Source organism: Centruroides sculpturatus, unplaced genomic scaffold, assembly GCF_000671375.1.
Source record: "Centruroides sculpturatus isolate CEXI.00-Female unplaced genomic scaffold, Cexi_2.0 scaffold633, whole genome shotgun sequence".
Classification (NCBI taxonomy): domain Eukaryota; kingdom Metazoa; phylum Arthropoda; class Arachnida; order Scorpiones; family Buthidae; genus Centruroides; species Centruroides sculpturatus.
Window position 1 is genome coordinate 161,582 of NW_019384853.1, and position 25,067 is coordinate 186,648.

Genomic DNA, 25,067 nt, shown 5'->3' on the forward strand with positions numbered 1-25,067 from the left:
AACGGCCACTAGGGACGCCCCTAGCTATTATTTAAATTAACAATAAATTCAGTATATTATTATTTGATGCTGTTTTTTGCGTTTTTTGGCTGCGTTTTAATAGGGTACGCCATGAAAAATTTAGTGTATTATTATTTTTATTTGTAATATGAATTTATTATTTATACTACGGAATGACACCGCTGCTGCTAGAATGCCCACTGGGAGGCGTCCTGACTACTACACGTGTCGTCTGGTAAAGCGGCTTTAAGTAATACAGGTGGATAGGCAAAACCAATGAACCTGTTTCATTTGTATAGCCATGCCATTATCTTGCTTATCCAACTGTATTAGAGCCGCTCTTCCAGACAACTCGCACATAGCGTGTATATGACGTCAATTAATGCCGTTTTGATGTGCGCTAGACGTTACAGACGAACTTAAATCCAGCTCAAGAGGGCGTTTTTCAGGTCCATCGTGGATTCGGCCATGCTCAAAATGGGAGCAGCCTAGATCGGGAATGGGCCTTGGCATACCGGTAACAGATAGCCCAAAAAAACAATTGGTGAGTATTTTCTCGTCCAAATTCGATCTCGGGACCCCAGGGTGGCTGGCGTTTTAATCTCCTCGGCCATTGGGCTATACGTATAGGACCACCGGTAAACCCTCCAATCCCGTCTTTACTACCCTTCGACACATTAGAGAGGTTGAGGCGCACGTTTTAAACGTGTAAACGTGTACGTGTGACGTTCGGCGCCGCTTTCCCGTAAGCCTAAGACCCTGTACACACTAGGCGTTTTTCAACGCGCGTTTAAGGCCCTGTACACACTAGGCGTTTTTCAACGCGCGTTAAACGCTCGTCGAACGCCGAGCTAACGCGCGTTAGCTCGGCGTTCGACGAGCGTTTAACGCGCGTTGAAAAACGCCTAGTGTGTACAGGGCCTTAAACGCGCGTTGAAAAACGCCTAGTGTGTACAGGGCCTAAAAGTTTGACGATGGTGTTTGGAATGTCGAGCGTGATTCCACCGACTATCCAAACACCATTGTCAAACTTTTAGGCTTACGGGAAAGCGGCGCCGAACGTCACACGTACACGTTTACACGTTTAAAACGTGCGCCTCAACCTCTCTATTGTCTCCATTCCTGGCGTTCTTGTATGGAAAGCCATCTCTTATGACAGTCGGTCAACCCAAATAGCGGTGTGTGGGACATGGACGGCACAGAGATACGTTCAGGAAATACAACGCCTGTTCATTTTCGTAGCAGGATTGCAAATAGCCATTTTTTAGCAAAATAAAAATCGGCCACGCACAAATAGAATGACCCATCACGTTCCAACATTTTTTTTTGGCCTATCCAGTTTTCAGATTTGTCACTCATCGAGTATTTGTGGGACCAGATGGGACGGCAGATACGAGTATGGAGAATCTGGAGTGGTAGTTACAACGTGTGGAAAAATCTGTTGAAGGATAGTATACGCCTCCAAACTCAGGACCTCGCCAGTGGACGAGTGAATAAAATCATCGAACACTGGTAGTTAGTCGCGGGTTCTCGCTTCGCAAACGGGCTGGCCATATGGAATTTTCCAGATTTTCTTCACATTACTAACAGTTAAATAGGGGTCAATTTTTCCATAAAAGACTTCCCGAAAGACATTCTCCCTCGACAAATCGCCCCCGTGTCGCGTTGCCGTATTCGAGGAAAACGAAACCAAATCAAACCCAGGGCCGTCGAGAAGGAGGATCTAGGAATTTTACCCCGGGCCTCTGAAAACTTATTGTTATTTTTAGTAACAGAAAATAAAACGTTTAATTAAGGCTTTAAGTACTTCTGTTAATAAAGAAACATTCTACGTATTTCATTCGTTAAAAAAAATATCCAGCAACGAGTTGCTTGAAATTTTCGACAAAAAGCGCAAGACTTGTTAAGCTTCAAAGAGGGAGAACAAAATCGTTCCCCCCACAAACACACTTACATATAGGAAAAAAACCCTTATTTTTTTGCATTTCTCAATGTTTCAAGGTCCCCCGAGTCTAAAAATTAAAAATCTTTGACCGATCTCCATACTTTCTCTTCGTTATATGTAAAAGACCGAAAAAGTTAAAAAGAAATGGTTAAATGGGTCTGTCTATCCCTAGTCCCATACGAGCTCTTGACGGGCCTGGGTCATTTCCGACTGTATTGCAGCATATATCAGGTAATGAGAGGTTTTATAAGGTATCTTTAAATTGTATTGTTATTGTACAGGAAATTATCTCTGCCAATATATTGCAATTATTACCATACTCATTACAGTGGCAGACTTCGTACTAAATAAGTTTTATTCTATTTCAACTCCTTCTTAGTGTCGATTACGCGGAGTTCTTATTTTTAAGCTTTTGTTTTACTTGTATTTTATAAATTTCAATATTTAGTTATTGTTATTCTATTTAAGAAACACTAAGGCACATTAGCGCAAAAATAAAATTGCGCGTGGCGCCATCTGTTATGAGATTTCATCGAAAAAAACAACTTTTATATTATTAATTATTGTAAAATGGCAAAAAGCTCAATTTTGAAAGTCGAGGTTTTCTTTTAATTGTAAATTCCAATAATGAGTACAATTTTCATTATGTGTGACGACAGTCGAGATATGACACTATCTATTCTATCTCCCCACATCCTCGACCTTTAACTGCCAAAATTTAATGGTGTCAATGTCCCTTATACACAAGAAACCATGCCAAATTTGGATTCTTAAAATTTACCATATACTCCCTCAGATATTAAACGAAATAGATGCAAACACAAACAATTGACATCTACGAAATTTTTCCTATTTTTTTTAAACTTTTTCGGAGCCAGGAGTCTCAAACATGGAGATTTGTATACAAAAAAAACCGGACCAAATTTGACACGATTCCAATACTTTCCCTTTTACAAAACACCAATGAATGCAATTGTTCTTGGAAAACACACAAACGCTTTCCAAAATTTTAAATTGTTTTTAAAAAAATAGACTTTTCTATAATGAGAATTTAAGCTTGCTCAGCAATTTAAATCAAGCCTTATTTGTGGATTTTATGCCAAAAAAGTCATATCAATCATAAAAGTAGGCATTTCTTATATACAATAAAACCTGTGTAAGCCGGACTCGCGCAGTACCGAATTTTTGACAGTTTTCCGGTTTGACAGGGTTCTTTTTAACATAGAAAAATCTCTCCGTTTAGTGGGGATTTCCTTTTTCATTCAAGTTCCACTTCGGACAGGTTTTACTGTATTTATACATTGTAGAGGGTGAAAAACTCTTTTTACAGTACAGTCGACCCCCTATAACACTGTTGATTATTCCGTTTTATATGAATTTCATGTTGTACGAGTCACTTAGATTTTACAAATACGTGAGCTGTTCACAGCCCGGCACACGTATTTGTAAAATCTAAGTGACTCGTACAACATGGAATTCATATAAAACGGAATAATCAACAGTNATTCATTTATTTTAAATATAAAATGCATCAATTTAATTTATTAAATATGTAGTATTCTTTGTAGTATTTGTGTTTAGTAGTTAAATTATTTTGAGCCAGTTGAATTTGAATATTTTTGAATCATTCTTTTATTATCCCTGCTCTAAATAAGTACTCTATTTTTCTGAATGAGCCAGACTAATTGATCAGAATACATATTTTTCTTTTCTGAAGAAGGGGCTGAAGTACATAGCTAGATCGCACACTTTTTAGTTGGACTAACTTCTAGAAGGGTGAAATTGAAGTGAAAATGCTGTCGAATAGGCCTATATGTAGATGTAGAATTTTATCGCCCCTTTCTCCTCTTTAATGTAATTTTAAATAAATATTTAATATTTTTTTATATAATATGTACAGAATAATTCATTGTATTTATTTAAATTACTGTACGAAATTTAATAGTTAGATAAATTTGAGTAAAATTGTAATTTCAAATTTAAAACCATTTAAAGTTACGTCACGCATCTATAACATCATAATACAGGATATAACCAAATAAGGTAACTGTTAAATTAGTTCAAGCAAAATATGATCCCTCTCATTTTGTTAAACAAAACATCATTATTGATTTGCAAGAATGCGTCAAGAAAATCTTTCTCGAGAAGAGGAAATGGTTTTATAAGTTCTCTAGTAAATTACTTTGAAGTTATTTAAATTAATCTTTAATTATAGAAATATATACAGTAAAACCCGTGTAAACCGGAATCGCACTATGCCGAATATTAGGCGGGTTTCCGTTTTGAACGGTTTTTTTTTTTTACATAAAAAATCGCAATAATTTTGTCCGTTTAGACAGGTTTTTCGCATTATTCGGGTTCCGTTTTAGGCAGGTTTTACTGTATTACATATACAAATGTATTTTTTTTATTAATTGTTTTTTAAGTTATTTATTAAATGACTTAATAAAAGACTATTAAATTTCCCTGCGCGATAGGTCTGACTAAATGGAAATTATTATAGATAAAAATGGCTCCGCGTGACTTATAGAAAATTTTGTTATACAGTATCTACAATTTAAAGGTGGGGTTTCTATTATATTTAACACTGGCTGCTCTTAACCACGCCCAGAAGATCGCCAAATCTGCAGACCGGTTTCTCCGCAACGCAATGTTGTTCGAATACGCTGCGAGCATTTTGAAAAAATAAATAAATAAATAAAATAATAATTAAATGCGTTACGATTGAGGTCAACCGATGACGAAACATTTTCGATATTACGCATTAAAATATTTAAATTATTTTAATGTGTTTATTTAATATAATTATTGCATTAACATTCTCATTATGTGGTATGATTTAATTCATTTCTATTCGATGTTAACGATTTATAATTTAGTTTCCACACGTTTTAAAATTTTAATTACATTTAACTCGGCCATTAAATTAATAAATTAAGTGAATATTTAAGTAATTCGAGAATAATTAATCAATAAACAATACGCGATACGCTCGAATTGTACACAAAAACAATAGGAAAAAAAGAATACAATCCAGCACGCGCCACCTTAAATGTGGAACGTGAAGTAAAAATACGTCACGCGCGTGGTACAGGAGATAACTGTCCAAATATAAACACGTGTTCGTTTCGTATTGTTAAGATCAATACGCGGGACCTGTTTACGCAGAATAATAATAATAATAATAACTCCAAAAATAGAAATTGAAAAAAGTTTCCGTTCCTTTTGTGCAAGCGAATAGTGAACGAAAATATGATTCATCTCTTTCCTCTTTCCTAAGTTGGCCATTTCCGAACATGCGCAAACAACAATATCCGGTTTCTGGAGGTGTTGTGTATCGCATCGTCGTTAGGGATATCGTCCAAAGAGTCGAATTGTGATTCAGATCCGGGAGGGGGAAAGAAAGAGGAAAGGAAAAAAAAAGGAAGAAAAATGTGGAGGACGATATTAAGTTTTTACTAATAATTCAATCGATATTTAAAAGATCGAGCATAAATTATTATTATTATTATTATTATTTACTTGTGTTTGCGATCGAAAGCCGCTTTCTGCTCCAAGTTAAAAAGGTAAGTTGTAAATTAAAATGAGTTTTGTGCGAGGAAAAATGCACGTTTTTATAAAAATAAAAGGATTCGGGAATGTTATTTAGATGCTTGGCCAAAATAGCACCAAGGTTAGATGTCATCGAAATGAAACAGTGCACTCTTCTATGCCAATGTGTTGCATTAAAATCACATTAAATATCTCGTTTATCATTATTAAAAAAAAAAAAGAATAATTAATTTCGCTCGAGAAGTAACTGATTACATACCAACTCGCGCCAAATTAAATAAGAAACAAAATATCATTGTTATTTTTTCACATTGTTGAAAGTGAAATTGATTAATTTTTTTTTTTTTTNTAATAATAATTTCTGAATCAATAAAGGTGTTTGGAAATTGATATTCAAAAAGCTCTGATATTAAAGTTAGTAAAATGTATTTGAGTTCAGTATAAAATGTTTTATATTGTGTAAAAATTTAAATATATTTTTTATTTTTGTTAATGTAATTTTGTTGTAACGTTTATCGTATGCCGTTTTGTGACTCGGCTTTTCTATAACTGTAATTTTATTATAATTTATTCTTTACAAAGTTTATTATAATTATCGTCGTTAAAAATATAAATGATAATTAAATTTTTAATTTTGATTATCATCATTTATATTATCATTATTAAAAGAAGTAAACTTGAATTAGTTTTATTCCTTTGCTTGTTTTAATTTTACTCTTATTTTATTTCTACTCTTAAATATTTTTAAATATTAAAAGATTGCTAAGTATGTTTTTACGTGATTAGTACCCGAGTAATGCCATAAAATGAGTGGTTTTATATAAAATGGAAAACATTATATATAAACATTTTAAAATGTAGTATTGCATACAAACTAGTATTTTTAAAGTGTAATTATGTCATAGATTGTTTATATCACAAGATTTAATATATATTTTTATTATTTTGTATTGCATTAAAAAAATATATACAAGCAAATTTTAAAATTTTTGGAATATTAGAAGAAATTTGGAACATTTCTGTTAATTAGAAGAAAAATTAAGATTTTTTTTATTACATTATAGACAAAAAAAAATTTAAAATAGAACATTATACAGTATATATTACCAAAACTGCATATAACTTTATATAGAAAATAAAGTCATTAATGTAGCCTTTTATAATGTTAATGCTTTATCACAAAAAAATTTAAAAAATTATTTTACTTATATCCATAATATAAATATAAAATGTAATAGTAATATTGTGAAGAGATTTTCATATAGAACTATGTATAATATACTGTTTTAAAACTAGAAAATGTCTAAAAAAAGAACTAAAGATTTCTTGAATCAATAAAATTAAAGATAAATATCAGATAGATAAAGTTTAAGAAGAAAATTATATTACATAATGTACGAAGTAACAGTAAGTTAAGTGAGTTGATCAATATGTACTGTACTTTAATCAATAAATCTCAATGATCAGAAATGTAAAAATAAAGACTGATTAATTAATTTAATTGTATTAAAACTAAGAGATCTAGTTTTAATACACTTGTATTAATCAGTTATATTCTAAAACTAAAATGTAATTTTTGATTAAGGGTTAGTATCAGGAATTTCATATCAGATGAGAAAAGGATAAAATGACATTCTAAGTTGAGTGATGCCCTATTGATATAAATAGTGTTTTTTTTTTTTAAATATTTTTCCAGTTAGTACAGTTTAAAGTTACTGTAAGATTAATAGAATATTTGCATAAAATTAATATTAGTTAATAATAATTTTTTAATTGTGATATTCCTTAAGTTATTATTTTGTTTAAAAATTATCTGATAATTTTGATTTCCTTTTCATTGAATTTTAATTTGCTAAACAAATCTTGAATTTATTGTTATTTTTTCCATTTTAAAAATAAAAATTAAGTTTGGCCATCCTATAATTTATATATGATTTTGTTTAAAATACAGGCATTGATTGTATACATTTATTGATATATATACTTAGTCTGCAAATAGACTTTACCAACCATTTTCCACAAAATCTATAATCTTGAACTATCACCTGTTATTTAATTTAACATTTGTATTAGAATGTGTAATATGTATTACATTTCAAGATTGTTTATTCATGCTTTTTTTTTATCTGTAACTTATTCTTTGAATTTCTAACTGTTTCTTTATGTATATAATCATGGATATTGTTTCAGTCATTTAATTTTATAAAAATTAGCATGATATACTTATAAAATCTTTATGTATTATATTCAGAGTTTCATTATCAGGTAAGTAGACAAAAAGTTGTCTTTTGGCACTATTTTCCTCAACATTTGGCTCAAATGTACAACCATTATGTCTTAACCAATGCTTTAAATGTTAATCATTTTAATCAGTAGTTTAAATCACTGTCATTTTTCACTCAATTATACGCTAACTGCTGTTAAAGACAATAAAGTATGCAAATAATACTGAATAAATTACTATTTATTAATAATAATAATAATGACTAAAATAAATCTTCACACTATACACTTTTTAATTGTTTTTAATATGTCTTTTTTAATGTCAACATCAATAAATTCAGAATTTTCACTACTTATAGTCTTATTTCCTGTAATGTTATCATTTGGTTATTGTTAACATTATAGACAAGTCCCAAAGTAATTACATTAAGCAGATTATATTACTATTCATTAGTAATTTATAAGGAAAAAAAAAGCAATGTGAATATAATAATTATGATGATATAGTTTTTAATTTTTTAATTAATTTGTTCAAATTTGTTCTGTGAGTGAGCTTTTCTTTATCAGGAAGTTTTATCAATAGATGTAAACTGCATCAGAACAAAGTTATACACTGAAAAAGTAAATCATTGTCTGTTTGATACTTATTGTTCAGATCCGAGAATACTTTTAAGAGAGTTATTTTACAAGTAATAAATACTTTCATATTACATTCATGTTTCTTGTTTCCACAGAATCTTCCATTTATAACTACACAAACATATCTGATAATGCTAATTTGTAGTAATAATGTTATCAATTTAAGCAAATAGGCTACTTATTACTAAAACACAAGAATATTTATTAATCCATATAGTAACTTTTCAAGCAGAAAATAAGTAAAAATAGCACATTTCTATTTTTGTAGTAAATAGAGAATGAATCACAATAAAATCTGTCTAAAATTGACCATCTACACATTGACCTTACCTTCCTGAATGGAAAATAAATTTTGAAATGGAATAGTTTGCAGTATAAAATAGTTATAAGCCAGAAACCTGTATAACATGGAAATGAAACATTTTTTGGGTGCCAATTACATAATTGCTTGATTTGTTTGATTAAAGGAAGTTTTTTGTATAACAGCTAAATTGTAAATCATAATTAATACTTTAACTTATAGTCTTAGATTGTGGTCACTTCTTGGTAATGAGTTACAATTTGTGAGTTTTTCTTTATTAAGATTATAGTTTCATTGTCTGAAAAGTAGTTGTGATAATGAGATATTACTGTTTCTCCCAAACTCTCTAGAATAGTTAATTCACTTATCAGAAGTAATGAATATTTAAAAAATAATCACATGCTAAAAATTTAAAAAAGTTGTTACTAAAAAATAAAATTAATGTAATGAATTCCCATTTTTTGTAAAGATTATCAAACAATTACTGGTATTGAAAAACATTCGGGTTGAAATGTTGCCACTCTCATCATTTTTTTCAATTAGGCAGATTAAAAAAAAAAAAAGAAAAGAAAATAAGCAATATTAATCCTGTTTGACAAAATTCAGTGTAGAATCCATTCTAACTCAGCACCGGGGTGAAATCTAAACACACTCTCAAGAACCTGTAATCGCGACACATTACACACCAGTTACAGGTTCTTGAGAGAGTGTTTAAAATTCGGTATGTACGTGAGGAAACATTTAATAACAAAAATTAATTTCTAAGAGCAATTATTCTTATAGCCAATATAAGAATAATTTTTAAATAAAAATTATCAAGTTCTGTTAGTTTGGCAATGATTAAAGCATTAAATGTTGACTAACAACTAGCATAGATTAAGTATTACCAGCAACTAGTAAGCATACATTTGTAGGAATAGAGTAATTAAAATACATATTTTTCCCTTTGTGTATCACTTACACATTTCAGTGTTTTCCACAAATCTTTGAAATTCAAAACATTTAGGTTGGAGGAGAAACTGTTCTAAACATGAGTTGTAACAATTTTTTTAACATTTTATGGGCTATTGTTTAATATATTAATAAAAACAACTCTATAAAATAGAAGCTTATGAAAATGAAAATCCTGGTTGGTACTATTGTATTCCAGTTTAGTTAGGTTTTACTGTACTTTCTTATTGAAAGAGTTTGCTTGTGTGAATTAGAGTTAAAAACTATGTTTTGAATTGATATATTTAATTAATTATTGTTGTTATATTTTAAATCTGTATCTTCATAATAAGGTTTTAAAAGTTTCATACTCCTAAATTTATTTTAAAAATTATCTAATTAAACTTATAAATATTCTGAATATTAACATTGATGAAATTTCAGTACTTTCTTGATCATATTAGAGTTGTAATATTATTATTTACTATAAAATATTTGAACTAGGTTTAACAAATTGATAGATAACAATATATTATATATATTTCTTCAATGTGGTTATTATTTTTGAAAATTATATGTAAAAATTTTATTATTTAGTAGATAATTGCTATTAGTAGTAGTACTATTATAAAATAAAATGGTTTAAGTAGTTATTAATAATATTCGTAACATTTGCTTAATTCCAGTATTACTTTAAAAATGACAAATGTTTTCAAACAACTTGATTGTCATGCTTCGGGTCAGTTATACATATAAATGGAACACGTATAACTGACCTGAAGCATGACAGTCAAACATTTTGAAAATGTTCATCGTTTTTAAAGTAATACTGGAACAAGCAATTATTAATTATGAGATTGTCACAATGACAGGCTGCAATTTTTAATTTTTTTCTATTAAAATATATCCTCTCTGCCTGAAATTAGTAGTGGCTTGCTCCTGTACATTATACTTTTCCTTTAACAATAGAGTCATGCCAGTCATCTAACATCTTTCAGGAGAAAATTTTTGAATTGAAATAATGTGATTTCTGGTTTGCATTAGAAGTTCATTTATAGTTAATCAGGACCTCTTGCCCCTAAGATTTTCATATCTGGTCCCAGATTTCATCTAACTATTTTCGTTCTCGAGATTAAGGAAAGACAGACAGACAACAGTGGGAATTTATAGGTCTACAGTTTTTTTTCAAATTGCAGCCCAGTTAAGCAAACGTTATCAATGTGATTAATATATACATTATTCTAGTTTGAATTTCTTCCTCTTTAATTGGTTAAAGTAATTTTTATAAAAATAGTTAAACTATGAATCAGAAATATTATAATTCATCTTTGGAAAAAGTTAAGAAACAGGAATTCAAATACAAACTGTTTTTTTTATAATAGTTAAAAGAATCCAAATACATTCTTATTTTAATGAACTATCTTTAAATGATTATAAAGCAATCAAATTTGATATTTAATTATAAAATAATATTTAATTAACTGTAATTAATTAATTAATGATCGGTTAAATTAATCTGTGATTATTTTAAATCTTTGATTGTTCAGAATTAAACTCAGTATAGGATAATTTGTATTTTTTATCATTAAGAATCAATACTTGTTTCAAAAATGACATTAAAAATATGAAATAAAATTATAGAATAAGGAATTATAATTAAATTGAAAATATTCCTCGGTGCAGATCTATGACAATATTCGGTTAGGAATAAATTACTCTTGCATGGATCTATACTGATAATCAATAATATGCTATATTGTCTCTGTAGTGTTTAGTATTGTTTTCATTTATTCATTAAAAACATGAAAAACTATCTTCAAATCTCTTTAAAATGTTCTGTTAAAAGATATTGTAATTTGGTAGTTTTACAATGAAATATACAAAAATATTAAATTAATTTACCATCATCAAATTTTACATGATTAGTATTAGCACTGTAATACAGTTATTTTCCTTATTTTTTGTTATATGTTCAGACTATTTTGATGTAGATAAAAATTCACGTTTTCAATTTTAGCAATATTTTTAAATAGTTATATCAAAACAAAATTTTTTTAACAAATATTAAGATTTTTATTTTGCATATAACCCAGTTGCCTTTTATATATACAGTATATATAAATTCAATTTAATTTTCTATACTTTTTAGGTTAGTTGCTTCATAATTTCAAAATTAGAAATGTCATTTCTTTGATTTATAGAATTAAAACTTAATAATGAATGCTTTTAACATCATTACAAATATTCTTTATAAAATTACAATTAGCATTTAATAATTTCTAATTGTTGACTGACTTTATTTTAATGAAAATTAATTTTTTGTAAAACATTTAAAGAATATAAAACTATTTATTGTCATATTTTGATAAAATTTTACAATTGTCTTAATGCATTCAAAAATTTTTTATCCTTTTCCATAACTTTTTTATATTCATCAGTCAGAACTGAAAATATGCTTTCGTTATACAATTATCTAATATAAATGTATTTTATCATAGATTTTAATTTGTTTAATTCCCGTTATTAATTAGGTAAATTTCTCCTAAATCACAATGAGTTTTAAATGTATTCTTGTATTTTTCCACATATTTTTGTCTTTATTATAAAAAATATATATTGTGGTTTATAACATGTAAGTCACAACTTTTGCCAAAAAGAAAAAAAAGCTCAAAAAAATCATTCTACATCTTATATGTAAAGCTGTGATCTCCTATAGGCTAATGAATTCCACAAATGGCCTTCAGTAGGCTTCAGGTAACCTTTACCTAGCCCAAGTTTTGAAAAAAAGTGTTATTGTTTAATTAAGCATATTATTTTTTACTACAGCTGACCATCATTTGCATATATTAATATTGAATATTTTAATGTAAATTTTAATTGCAGATTACTTCTTTTAAACTTCTTTTTTTTTCCCTGAAAAATAAAAGCATGCATTCTAATTTTACTTTTTTTTCAACCAGAATACAGTAAAAAAAAGTTGAAGTCAAGTACCAATGGTGTGGGATGGCTTAAACGTAATAAATACTTTTTCCTAAATATTATATACTGAAATGGGAGTGTGTCTGATGTGCTCTAAAATATAAATTTCAAAGTTTATAATTTACATTTTAGCAGCTTAGTAAATTTTATCACAAAATTTCAGTGTAGTTTCACAAGATTATTCATCATACTTTATCATCATGTTTGTTTATTTTTATTGTTACTAATATTCTGTTTACGTAAATAATTTAACATAAAATGCACAGTAAATATTTTCACTTTTTTACTGTACATTAATGAAAATGCAGTTTGTGTAAGTTTCTAATAAAAGTATTAAGGGTATTATAATAGAGGTATTAAATAAGCTTATTCATTACATTACTACTAATAAGTATATCCTTTAATGATCTATTGAGTATTTGTTAGTAAGGTAATTTTAATTTTTAAATAATTAATATCATTCTAAAATCACAGGTTAATAAGTAAATAGGTATTTTCAATGCTACAGTGTCAATTGGAGAAATTGGTTGGAATTGGAACAAGTTAAAATATTTACTATCAGATGTTTCCGATTATTTCTAATATCTAAATCGTTTTCAGGAATGCTCACACATTTGGATTATATATATGGATACATTTGGATTATAGAGTATGGCTGTATTTCTAAACATAATATTCTACAAGCATTATCTTGATGTACTGAAAGCATGAAGGATTAAAGTTTAATCCTTGATACTTGTTTTCAGTACATCAAGATAATGCTTAAAATCAACTAATATTTTGATTTTAAGCATCATCTACCATCATCTAAAGCAATAGTGTCATCTCTTCATTAACTTGAGTAACAGAAAGAACTACTATTAATTAGTTAGGCAAGCAGAGAAAATTTAGGAACTCAGGATGGCCTTGTACAATAGTTGTAATAATTTTAATATTGAGTTTAAAACTCTGTTATCTATTTAATATTTTATAATTTACATTTAGTTAACACATGTAATATGTTGTATATTTCAAATCATTACCTTAATAACATTTATTTGTGCAATGTCTTCCTTTTTTATACAAGAAAGTTGGCAACCCAAATGCCACATGGTTCTATAGACAACTGAGATTGTCTTTAGAATTCGGTGTATTGAATAGTGTTACCATCCATCTGGTTTTCACTCACTGTCTGGGTGAACTATTAAATTTGTCCAGGAATTTTTTTTTTAAGCTTCTACTTGTACGAATTGTACACATCTCCAATTTCAAATACAGATAACTTGTAAGTCATAAGTCATCTTCTGTATTTCTTCTTCTCTTAATTTAGGTTACTTTTGTTAATCCTACCCAAGTCTCCCTAGTCCCTAACTGTAACTGATTTAGAACCGGCATGCATGTTATTCTTCGCATTGCAAAATGATATTGTACATCCGTCAGGAACTTCCGTTCGAACAAACCTGACTTGTTGTCCAGGTCAGTGATTTTGAAAAGATGGAAACACTAGTGTTGAAGCAGCTTTTGTTGGAGTTTCCTATATCAACATGTCATGATTTTGTAGCTGCCTAATTATGTTGCTAATTCCAGCCTTACTACTGTATATTTAGAACATGCTCCTTACACTGTAGGGATATTCTTCAGTAGCTGAATTATGTAATTTTGTATATAACATAAAGTTACCTAACTTCTAAGACTAGTTTATAAATAATTTTCTAAGCATGGAATATTAAGATATATGCAACTTTATTTCAGGAATAAGATTATCTGTTTTATTCTCAGACCCATCGGCATACATTGGACCATATTTAAGGTCCAATATATAAGGATGTAAATATGGTCCAGTGTACACCCTCAAGTCTATTAAGATGTGTATGTAAAAGGTTTTGTAATCAGGTTTCAGGAATGAATAGATTACATGTAAAAACACATAGGAACAAGAGTGAACTTAGTTCATGACAACCAATCAGTTTAGCTGCTCTCTTTAATTGCTGATGCTCTTCTAAATCCATCTTCCTCACTCTTTGGATCTTGTACCCTATGATGTATTTTCTTTCTGGGAGTGAAAAAAACAGCCATAGCAGCAGAAATTCTACAGTGATGAGTTGAACAATACTGAGACAGGTATACTGAACATTGTCCAAACAACTCCACAGAGGATTATGAAAACTGGGTTTTAAGATATGATAAGTATATAGCATTGGAGAGAGCATATTTTGAAGGATAAATAAAACAGTTTTTGTTTGTGGTTATTATATTATCTCTATTGTTGTCAGTCTCAAAACTTGAATGACCTAAATAATTTAGATGAAACTGTATTTGGACCAAAAGTGGATAAAATAATTTCTGTACTATTAGTATTTGTTCCTTAATGTCAAGAGTATTTTTTATGATTTCATAATTGTTTTAAGATCTTAAAATTAAATAACAAATATTAGGAAAGATCAATAATAGTTTCCTTTTGAAAATGATTAAAAAACTTGCAAGCTGATGCATCTTACTGTCACAAACTCTAATTAATAGAAAAACAACTGTACATTAATAAAGATACAATTTGTAAATTTTAAGGAAGAAGAACTAAAAAAGAAAAAGATTTATTTCTGCTGCATGATTGTATGCAGCTTTATTTTGCGATAATGATTTAAAAGTTTTGGCATTGCATGACATTAGTAAAGTTACATTACATTACAATTATTCTTCCAGTTATTACCTTTAGACTTTTCTTGTTTTCCAATCAAATGTATGCTGAAGGAAAGGCAACTTGAAGATACAGAGAACTTAAACATTATATGACAAAGTAATCAGTAACATTAAATTTAAATGAAATTAAAAATATTTATTTAGTAATTCTATGAGGAAGTACAAAAAAGAGTATGGTTTCCTTAAGGAAGTTATTTGAACAATGTTAAAAGCTTTTTTTATTGTAATAGTTGATTATCTATATAATTCCAGAATTTAATTACAAACAGATTGCTGGGTAATTAAACAAAATGTTTACTTGTAAGAAGTAGATTGAAAACTTTGTCAATACTTTGAGCTAGTATTGTATTGCCTTACTTCTTACATTCAACTGATTTTTAAGTATAGTGTTAGTTCGTTATTGTATTTAAAAATACTAAATCATATTAATATTTAAAGCAAAATATTTTAATAATTGAATAAATAGAGTAAGTTTCTCTATTTTACAAATTAATAAAAGTTAAATTTAAAAAATTTTTAGTATGAAAATGAAAATGTTGATGGATTCGATTCAATTTATCTGAAATTTTTTGTGAAATTACTTTCAGAGTAACTTAGGTTAACTTAATTAAATTTAGATGTTTATTAAATCATGTTATGCCATTAATGGATAAAATTTTAAAATTTAAAGTTTGAAAAGTTTGTCTTTTCTTAAAAAAAATTATTATATTCCAGGCTCTGAAAACTTGCATCGTCTGTAAATTTTTGCTTGCTTTAAAAGATATTCAATATATAAAGGTAAGAAAATTTTATTCTGAAAAAAAATTTTTTTTAGTTGTAAGAATCTGAAAGCACTAAGATGATAAAGATGTAAACATGAAAAAACAGTTTTTTAGGGTAAATAATTACAAAAGCATTAAAAAATCATAAAATTAGAACATAATGTAATATAATTTTATTTATCCTGAAAATGTTATAAATGGGAATGCTTAGGTGTGTCTGGTGAGGCAACAACTGTTCTGCTTAATTTTATTTTTTTGGCCAGGGATGTATGTGTATACCCATATTTACTCTGAGGTTAATAGAAAGATTCCAATTTTTCAATAAACACTCGCAAAAAACCTGTCAAAAAATATTCTGAAGAAATTAAATTGGATGCTATGAAAGAAAAAACCATTTAACAAAGCAGTAACCATTACACTGTTAATTTGCTGGGACAAATATGAATGTACTAAGATTGTTGTTGTTATATTGGCCAACTAATAATCAGTTATAGGTTTTGATCAATAGTTTGGTATTTTATATTTTCAGTTAAAAATAATGTATAATGTAATGTATAATTTTTAATTACAGCTTAAGAAAAAGAAAAACAATATACTTAAATAAGAAATATTCTGTTTCAGTTTATTTAATTAGAAAATATTATAGATCTGTTTAAAATTTTATATACTCAGAATTCTGCTGACTGGAGTGATAGTACTAAAACTCTTTAAAGAACCTTTTAAAATAACTCTAGTAAATCCTCATCCATGTACAGACTGTTTCTGAACCTCCCTCTGGATCTTCATTAGGTCCGTGGATTTTAATCAAAACTAAAAAAGCATTCCAGTTTACTAGAGTTATTTTAGAAAGTTCTTTAAAGATTTTTAGTTCAATTTTATTAATAGATATGTTTTATACTGAAAATCAGATATATGTCTTATCACAGTTAGTTTTTATAAAATCCCCCCCGCGTTGGAATTTCGAAAAATCCTTTCTTAGTGTGCGTTTCCATGACGTACCCTAACTGTGTACCAAATTTCACCTCTTTAGGTTAAGCGGTTTGCTCTGGGCGATGATGAATCAGTGAATGAATGAATGAGTCAGTCAGGACAAGCAATTTTATATATTTAGATTTAAGTAGTAATATGAAGAGCTATGTTAACAAGATGAATAAGAATAGGCAATACTATACTAATGTTTATTTAATTTTTTATTTTAATATTTCTCTTATTGTGTTTTATGAATTTGAGTTTCTAAATGTATCATGTTAAAAACAAATAACATTCCAATCAAATCTTTCTAGTATAAACTGGCACAGGTGTAGTAGTGTGTTCTCCAGAATATGGAAACAAACACAAATAATATCTACTTCCATATTCTGAAGAATACTGTACTATGCATATGTAACATTCTGTTGTGTGTTTCCTAACTGTTGATATGTGTAGTATTCCATTTTACAATTTGTTCTTGTTTTTTTTTGTTTTGATTGGATCTAAAAATCATTTAATATGGTCAAAAACATTAATTAATATTAAAGTAATTGCTGAAACTTCAAGGCGTATTTATTTTGTTTTGTTATGAGAAAGACAAAATCATTAGTTTCATAGTATCATAGTAGATCAAACTTTATGTGAAAGAAAAATATTTGTTTTTTATATGTATAGTTAATTACTATGCAACTGTGTGTGTGTTTTATGGACAAATTCTGCTTAAAATCAAGCAAAAAATAACTAAAAGTACAAATATCTTCATTAATTGAATGAAGCCTTCAAAGAAATAAAATAAACTAAATTAATGTTTTTGCTATAACAACACAAATGGATAGATATGTAAGAAACACCAAACTAGAATGACAAAAATTTTAAATGTTTTATGTTCTATTTAAAGTTAATCATTTTCATGCTTTTGGGAATGTATCTTTTGTATCAAATACTGTGTTTCTGAATCATTTTCTATAAATTAACAGTTTTTAATTCATAGTATTAAATAGTAGTAATGATAATCTTTTCATGTGGCTTTTTAAAGTACTGTTAAACACTGCCTAATGACATTCTGCATAATGACAGATGACATGTGAATGTCCCATAAGATTATAGTAGAAAAATTCAAATTCATAGCTGCCTTATTTATGTTTAGATATGTAAATACTCATCATTGTGTTACATATATCCTATATGAATGGTAAACTATACCATATAGCAGGGGTCACCAAACTATGGCCCACGAGGTCAGTTCATCTGGCCCGCCACCACACTGTGTCATAAATGAACTAAAATATAATTATTTATATGGAAATATCATAGATTGTAGATAAACTTACTATGTAAAAAAAATTAAAATAAGTGTGAGTAAAAATGCCAAAATTGGTCCAATCTCATTTTTGCATCTGACAGTAATATAATTTTTAGATAAATTAATGAAATAAAAAATTTGGCGATTTTTTGCAACTTTGGATATCAGAGTGCTTTTTGTATAGGTACTGGTACCTGCTATAAAATTTCTAACAAAAATGATTATGAGCTTGCTGCAGTGATTGTGTTTATGTATTGGTAAATAAATATGCTGGTTGTCTTTTATTTTTTGTGTACTCAATATACTATATTGAACAAAACGGTTATGTGGCCCGTGCTAATCACTCTCTCAGTTATCTGACCTGCTGTGAAAAAAGTTTGGTGACCCTATCATATAGTTTTGTCCAAGAATAACTATATGTTCCCTTAAAGAAGTTGCTTAACAATGTATTTTTTAGAATGTATCCTTGTCATTGAGTAGTGCATGCCTTTACCATAATTTCATGCAGCTAAACTTAATGGCACTTTATTTATTGCTTATTTTTCTTCTACATCTAATAGGACAGTCATTCCCAACAAGAGTTACACTTGGTCATGTCATTCTGGACTCTTCTCAATCCCAGGTGACTCTTCAAACATAAAGTTTATTACAGATATTGATAAAGTCTTCTATTTAATTTTTTTGAGATTATTTTAGTGTTTACTATTATTGTTATTTTATAATGTTGAAATGATATGAAATGAAGTGAAATGAGTAATTATTGTGATGTCATCACAATGCTGAGCTGCAATTTATAATCATATTTTTAATTTATTTAACTTAAAATATATGCTCTCCACCTCAAATTAGTAGTCGCTTGCTCCTGTACATTATACTTTCCCTTTAACAATAGAATCATGCCAGTCATCTGTCTAACATCTTTCAGGAGAAAATTTTTGAATTGAAACAACATGATTACTTCTGGTTTGCATTACAAGTTCATATATAGTTAATTGGGGTTTCCTGCCCTTAAGGTTTCCATATCTGGTCTCATCTTTCATTTGTCTAACTGTGTTCTAGAGATTAAGGAAAGATGAATGGATGGACAACAGTGGGAATTTATAGGTTTATAATTTTTTCAAATTGCAGCCCAAAACTGTGTGTGTGTATATTTGTGTTTGTAACAGAATAATGAAGCAGAAAAAGTTTTCAGGTTTCATTTTCAAAGAAGGAGCACAGATAAATAAATGTAGAGTAAATAAAAGATATTTGTTAAATAATGAAAAGAAGTAGTATTTCAATGATGTATTGGAAATATGTATGTCAGAAATCTGGATTGGTTCAGGGAGAAATCAGTATTAACCTTGTATTTGGAATTTATGGAACTTAAAAATGCTAATTTACTTGTATATTTGAAAATCTGGATGGGGTCTGGCCCTGATTAGTCGAGAGTTTATATGCTTTACCGTATTATTAAAATAATTTTTTATTGGTGTTTCTATTCTATTCATATGAACAGATTATAAGCATCAATGTAAAATGAATATAAATTATTGTTTTTATTAATTTAACATTATTATCTTATTAAAAAATATAATAATCTGATCAGTTTAATTATTATATGTACTATATGTTGTTAATATATATACATGTAAATTCATTTTTAAAGCAGATTTAAATATTTCACATTGCCTAAATGTATTAGCTAAAAGATTTTATGCAATTTTTTCTTTTTATTGAATATAATTATATCAACAAATTATAAATTGTCATAAGATATATTTCTTATACTAGTTGAATATTGACAGAAAATTTTAACAATATAAAAAGTAAAACTTGCTTTATTTGATTTTCAGCTTCAAGGAATATTCAGAAAATGTGTTTTTTTTCCATCTATAATTATATTACATGTTATATAAAAGCATTGGCCAAGGTTCAGTTTGTGAGCCATATGTGAATCTCAAATACTAGTATGACTCATATAAAACTTTGATTATTCAAAGATTTTAAGTGAAAAAGCCTAGAAAATGTTAGTTATTGCTGCAAGACTGATGATGATAAAATGGTACTAAAATGATTAGAATCATTAAATTATTGTTTTATCAGTGTTGAAAGGAGATCATCATTAGCACACCATATCAACATTCATGTAATAATAAGACTGATCTTTTTGATGACTGACAAGTAGTAGTAGTACCATAATGAAATTATTATCATTACAGTGTTGTATTGTGTTATTATTTAGTTGATTTACATCTTTTTCTTCCCATTAAATTTTGCTATTCTTATTTCTTACCAATATTGACTCCTAAGTGCTCCTTGGTTTTACTATCTTAAAGTTTAACTTCTCAAACATAATAATTAAGATTAGATTCCATATAAAGACAGCTCTACTAATTATTATTTAATTTAAAGTTAAGTTTGATATGAATAAAAAATTGTACAGTATCAGAATATAAAATATTGTTTATCCCATATCCTATGTGGTAACTTTCTTATATTTTGAATACTAGAAGTTTATTCCTTATTATTCTTTCAAGATTATGGTTGTTATTATTATTATTATTATTATTATTAGCTAAATAATCTCTACAATATTTAAATTTTTAAAACAACATTTGACTTCCTTTAAAAGTCAAAAATAATTAAATTTAAAAGTTTGGAAACTATTCTTATTCACTGAACTTTTGCACAGATTGAAAAAATTTTATTGTCTAAGAATTATAAACAAATTTACTGAGAAATTGATTGAAGAATTAAGTGTATAAAATAAATTTTTTGTAAAAATTTAAATGTTTTTAAAAATATATGTTTTTATATAACATTAATATGTAAGTTTTTATTTTTCAGAGCACTTATTTATCTTGATGGCTCCCACAACTACAATTGAAACAGTTACGGTGGTTCGACCGTTGAAGGTACGTAAAACAAAATATCAATATGAAATTTATATCTGACAGATTTATACTTGTAGTAAATATGATTTTGTATAATTTCTTGTACTTTTATTTTTTTAATATGTAGTTAAAGCTAAATGGCTTATTACAGGTTGATATCTATTTAAACTTTGTTGTAACATGGAATACTGGGATTTTAGGTATTAATACTGTAATATAGTTTAAAAATTTATTATTTAATACAAAACCATAATAAATTATTCCATGAGAATACTAAGATTTAGAAATGTGTAGAATTATGCTTTTCTGGACAGAGAATCTTTTGTGGACAATCTGTTCCAGATGTCAGGACCTCTCTCTCATAACCCAGTTGCCCATTGTGGAGTGGTTGAACCTTTGATGGACCTGGAAAAAATGCACTTTTAGTGTCCATTGAGTGAAAAAAAAGACAAAAATGAAAAAGAAATAGTAGTATGCCTGAATACAGATAAATATTTTTTCCATAATAATTCCCATAACTCTTATCTGTCAATCATACATTACTTGTTATCATTAGATTCTGATAACAGCAAAAAATCTTAACAAGAAGTAAAAATTGGGAGTTGCTTTTAATGACAAAAAATACTAAATTAGCAATGATAAACAAAACCTAACAAAATTTAACAAAAATTGAACGTCCTAACACCTAGCACTTATGAATTTTAACCTTCAGGAACTTAAAGCTCTATTGTCTTGGAAACAAAAAGAATCAAACATCACCAAAGAGACATTGTCATTCTTACATTAGGTTAATGTTAAAAAATATGAATTACAAAAATAAAGAAGTATTTTCTAATCTATAAATTATATCATTGGGTCATTTTAAATTTTCTGAGAATGAATACTAGTATGTCTTAATAAACCAGAAACATGGAATATTGATAGTGAGATGAAAATATGTTGAATGACTGTGAAAATATGTTTGATACCTGATATAACATTAGAACAGATGATTTCTGTACACTGTTAAGAAGACTGTTGTAATTTTGATGGCGTGTTATAGTATGGCTTTTTTTCCCTTCAAAATAAGAGCATATCTGTTTAGTAATAAATATTTAACTTTGAAATAAGTGTTTTTAAGAAAATTAATTTAAAAAATTAACAACAAACTACAAAATAAAAGAAAAAAATTAAACTTCAAATGGAAATGAATTGATTATTGATTCTTCATGAATAAAGAAAAATTTTTAAAAATTTTAAGTATAATTATTTACATATTCTTGCAATATAAAATAAAACCTTTCAAGAATCTGTTAGTATAGATTCTTGAAAGGTAGATTATTTTTGTCATACTTGCAATAAATATCAGTTAATTTATTTATAATTATGTTTTACTTTTTTATGTTGATATCATGTATCAGTATTGTTATTTTTAGAAGTATTAGAAATATAAAAACTTTTCATTATGGAACTTCCTAATCAGAATCTCCTATTATAATTGAATTTATTTCTAAAAAACATAATTACACTGTGAAAAAATTTAGAGAAAATTTTAGATATTTCTTACTTGGAGAAAGCATTCATGTTGTTACTTTCTGAATTGATTAGCAAACCAGATGAATTGGATGTTAAAAAAGGCAGAGAATATAAAAAACTCAGTAGGTTTTCTGAAAACTAACATTAATGAAAAAAATTTTAAATATAATTGATGATGAACAGAATTCATTACAAGAAGAATAAATTTATGCTAAGTAATTTAAATTTATATTAAATTTATACAGGAAAAATATCCTTAAAATTACCAAAGAGAATTTATCTTTAGAATTGGATAAATTAACAGACAAATTATTAAGTGTAAATAAAAAAGTATATATTGAAATTATAAGTGTATTAGATTTTTTTATGAAGTACAGATACAATGAAAAATGATCAAGTTAATGATTATTATAAATTTTTTCACTATACTTAGTTAAAATATATATAATATTTTCTTATTATTATTAATAAAAATTTGAGTTAATCTCAGAAAAATAAATTGAGAGAGACATTTAGAAAAGATGAAACACTATTAATGATTAATAAATATGAAACCATAAATCAGAAATGATTTTAACAAAAAACCTCAAATAAATAATAATAATGGAAGAAAATAAAAATCATGAAAACATAATTGACGAAAAATTATGATATATTATCAATTATAATTCATTAAAACCAAAATAATTATTGTATACTTCTAATTCTAAAGCTTTAAAATTAGAATCAGGGCTAATATTAAGTATGTGAGTACTTAGGAAAGATGACACCATAACATCCCTCAGTTGGAAAAAATAAATACCAAATGGTAAATGTCATTTGTGTTTAATTAAATTGTATTAATGTGTTTATCATAGCCTTTAATTTACTACAATGAGAAAACAAATTAGAAAAGCATTGAAATTAAGACAAATGTTTTTAAAAGAATGATTAAAGGAAAACATTGCAAGACAAAGTCATGAAGAAAACAAAGGAGATAGCCAATGGAAAGAGTTATATTCTTAGATTTTCTTGATCTAGATTATCAAAATATTTTTTAATAATCTGTAGCAGGGAATCTAAGAATGTAAATCTGTTTTAGGGGAGGAAAGTTCATTGTTTCATTCAAGTCAAGGGAAAAATTTTTGATATGATATCTTGGGCAACTGTCCATGTTGCCTGTTTAAGTGTCAGCACAGATTAGAAGCAAAAGTTTTAGATAAAGTATTTGGATTTAGATACAATAAAAAAAAATTCAGCAATGAGTCGATCAACTTTCCGGTAACATTTAAAATTCTCTGTGGGCACCATCTGTTATAATAATTGATTATTAAAAACTTTTTATATTGTTAATTATTATAAAATAGCAAAAAGCATAATTTTGATGGTAGGAATGAGTTTTATAAAAAAAAAACATTGTAAATGCTAATAATGAATAAAATTGTCATTAAGTCCAACTCTACTTGATATCACACACAACCCCCTTTATCTCCCCACCCTTCTGGCCTTTAACTACCAAAATTTAATAGCATCAATACCCTAATAAACAAACCTCCCTGCAAAATTTCAGAAATCTTCAACATAAAGCACAGAANAGTAAAATTGTCATTAAGTCCAACTCTACTTGATATCACACACAACCCCCTTTATCTCCCCACCCTTCTGGCCTTTAACTACCAAAATTTAATAGCATCAATACCCTAATAAACAAACCTCCCTGCAAAATTTCAGAAATCTTCAACATAAAGCACAGAAGTTATTAAGCTTTAAACACGGTGAACAAAATTGTACCTCCCCCCACACACACTAACATCATACATACAGAAAAAAAAAAACCCAAATTTTTTAACATTTCTCAATGTTTCAAGGTCCCCTAATTCAAAAATGTAAAAATTTTGGGGATCATTTTTTGACCAATTGCCATCCTTTCCCTCTGTTTATATATAACAGAGCTGGGAAAGTAAAAAATGAAGAAAAAATGCATTTATGTAGGGATACTTTTACAAAAATTTAAACTTCAAGAAAAGAATGTTTCAGAGTTGGGAGTATTCAATGAGATGATGATCAGAATATGAAATGCAGAAAAAGATTTAAAGGAATATTTACAATTTATTGTCAGCAAAATGAAATCATTCAAAAAAAAGGTACAATTGATTTAAATTTAAATATGGTTATCTGATTATCTGAGCCCTGATTAACTGAGGTTTTGCATTATCTGAGGAAAACTTGTAAGTGAATACACTATTTTTCTTATAATTTATAAAAGCTTTGTTATGAAACTATTGAGCATTTAAATAAAGTAGTACTTTTAACCTCAGTTGTACTAAGCAAGTGGCCGATACTAAAGCAACATTTATTTTTAAACTCTTCAAAACAAAAAATTCTAAAGAACTTTCTTTAAAAAGTTTAAAATGATAAT

The 25,067-nt window shown here is 27.6% G+C and overlaps 1 protein-coding gene across 5 annotated transcripts in view; it reads left to right on the plus strand.

The window, feature by feature from the left end:
- The first annotated feature begins 269 nt into the window (after positions 1-269).
- The window catches only part of LOC111630513 (transmembrane protein 47-like), a 43,195-nt gene continuing 18,397 nt past the window's right edge, over positions 270-25,067 (plus strand). Inside the window, exons 1-3 of one of the 5 annotated variants that reach the window (XM_023374627.1) lie at positions 270-544; positions 15,960-16,022; positions 21,108-21,175. In XM_023374627.1, coding sequence (XP_023230395.1) covers positions 21,125-21,175 — 51 coding nt within the window. In that variant the 5' untranslated portion in view covers positions 270-544; positions 15,960-16,022; positions 21,108-21,124. Of the gene's footprint in view, positions 545-4,025; positions 4,119-5,075; positions 5,512-5,886; positions 5,912-6,029; positions 6,049-15,959; positions 16,023-21,107; positions 21,176-25,067 lie in introns of those variants that run through there. The other 4 variants (XM_023374626.1, XM_023374625.1, XM_023374628.1 and 1 more) reach the window with 4 other exon arrangements.